The 1,008-nt window shown below is 36.2% G+C and overlaps 1 protein-coding gene across 7 annotated transcripts in view; it reads left to right on the forward strand.

Moving 5' to 3' along the window:
- LOC106883135 (small conductance calcium-activated potassium channel protein 2) overlaps positions 1–1,008 on the forward strand; it is a 545,874-nt gene that overhangs the window by 362,067 nt on the left and 182,799 nt on the right. The window contains exon 1 of one of the 7 annotated variants that reach the window (XM_014934030.2): positions 196–679. The exons of 5 other annotated variants lie outside the window; for them this stretch is intronic. In XM_014934030.2, the coding sequence (XP_014789516.1) occupies positions 587–679 (93 nt within the window). In that variant the 5' untranslated portion in view covers positions 196–586. Of the gene's footprint in view, positions 1–195; positions 693–1,008 lie in introns of those variants that run through there. One more of the 7 variants, XM_014934066.2, reaches the window with a different exon arrangement.

Here is a 1,008-nt window from a genome sequence, read left to right on the forward strand (position 1 = left end):
AGAGAGAGATAGATAGATATCATACATACATACATACATACATACATACATGCATGCATGCATACATACATATACACGTAACTACACAAGGTGTACGTATCATACACGCGCACTTAGAGACACGTACTTGTATTTCTACCTACCTTTTCTTCTAACAAACACATACCTTGGTGTTCGTCGTTTCAACAGAAACGGAACTACCTTAGACACACAAGAAATAGTGATAGAAAGGCGCCCGCGCGCGAGCGAACGAGCGAATGAACGAGCGAACGAACGAACGAACGAGCGAGCGAGCGAGCGAATAAATGAATGAGCTGAGTTGTGCGGAGCACTTTCGAGCAGCTGAGCAGAGCCGAGTGCGCGCGTGTGTAACTCTATAGTTAAGTATGTGTGTGTATGTATGTATGTATGTATGTATGTATGTATGTATGTATGTGTGTCTGTGAGTGTATGTGAATGTGTGAAGTGTGTATCTGTGTGCAACGCGCATTTGTTCGCACATATTGAAAAATATAAGCGGAAAGTGGTAGAGGCGAGAGCGCGCGAGAGGTAAAGAGTGAGAGACAGAGAGAGAGACCAGTCAAATATGATTTACAGTATAGTCACTTATAAGGATTCATTGTTACTTAAGGCAAGTTTCTCGGCGATCGCGCACTCATGGATTACACAAGGTTTTTATGTAAGCATGCCAGGTAAATTAATCCACATATCTTTTGAGTGGTTATATCGTAATTGCAATTACTTATATTTAATATAATGTGTCTGATCTTTTTTTAGGGTAGGGGTCTGTTCTGTTATATTTTCTCTTTGTCTCATTTTCCGTATTTATTTATTTTTTTCTTTTCGTTTCTTTGCTTTTCGTTTTTTTTTTTTTCATTCTTTCATCTTTCTTGTTTTCTTTTGTTTGCTTGTTTGCTTGTTTGTTTATTATTATTATTATTATTATTATTATTATTATTATTATTATTATTATTATTATTATTATTATTATTGTTGTTGTTGTTGTTG

Source organism: Octopus bimaculoides, chromosome 1 (genome assembly GCF_001194135.2).
Source record: "Octopus bimaculoides isolate UCB-OBI-ISO-001 chromosome 1, ASM119413v2, whole genome shotgun sequence".
NCBI classification, from domain to species: domain Eukaryota; kingdom Metazoa; phylum Mollusca; class Cephalopoda; order Octopoda; family Octopodidae; genus Octopus; species Octopus bimaculoides.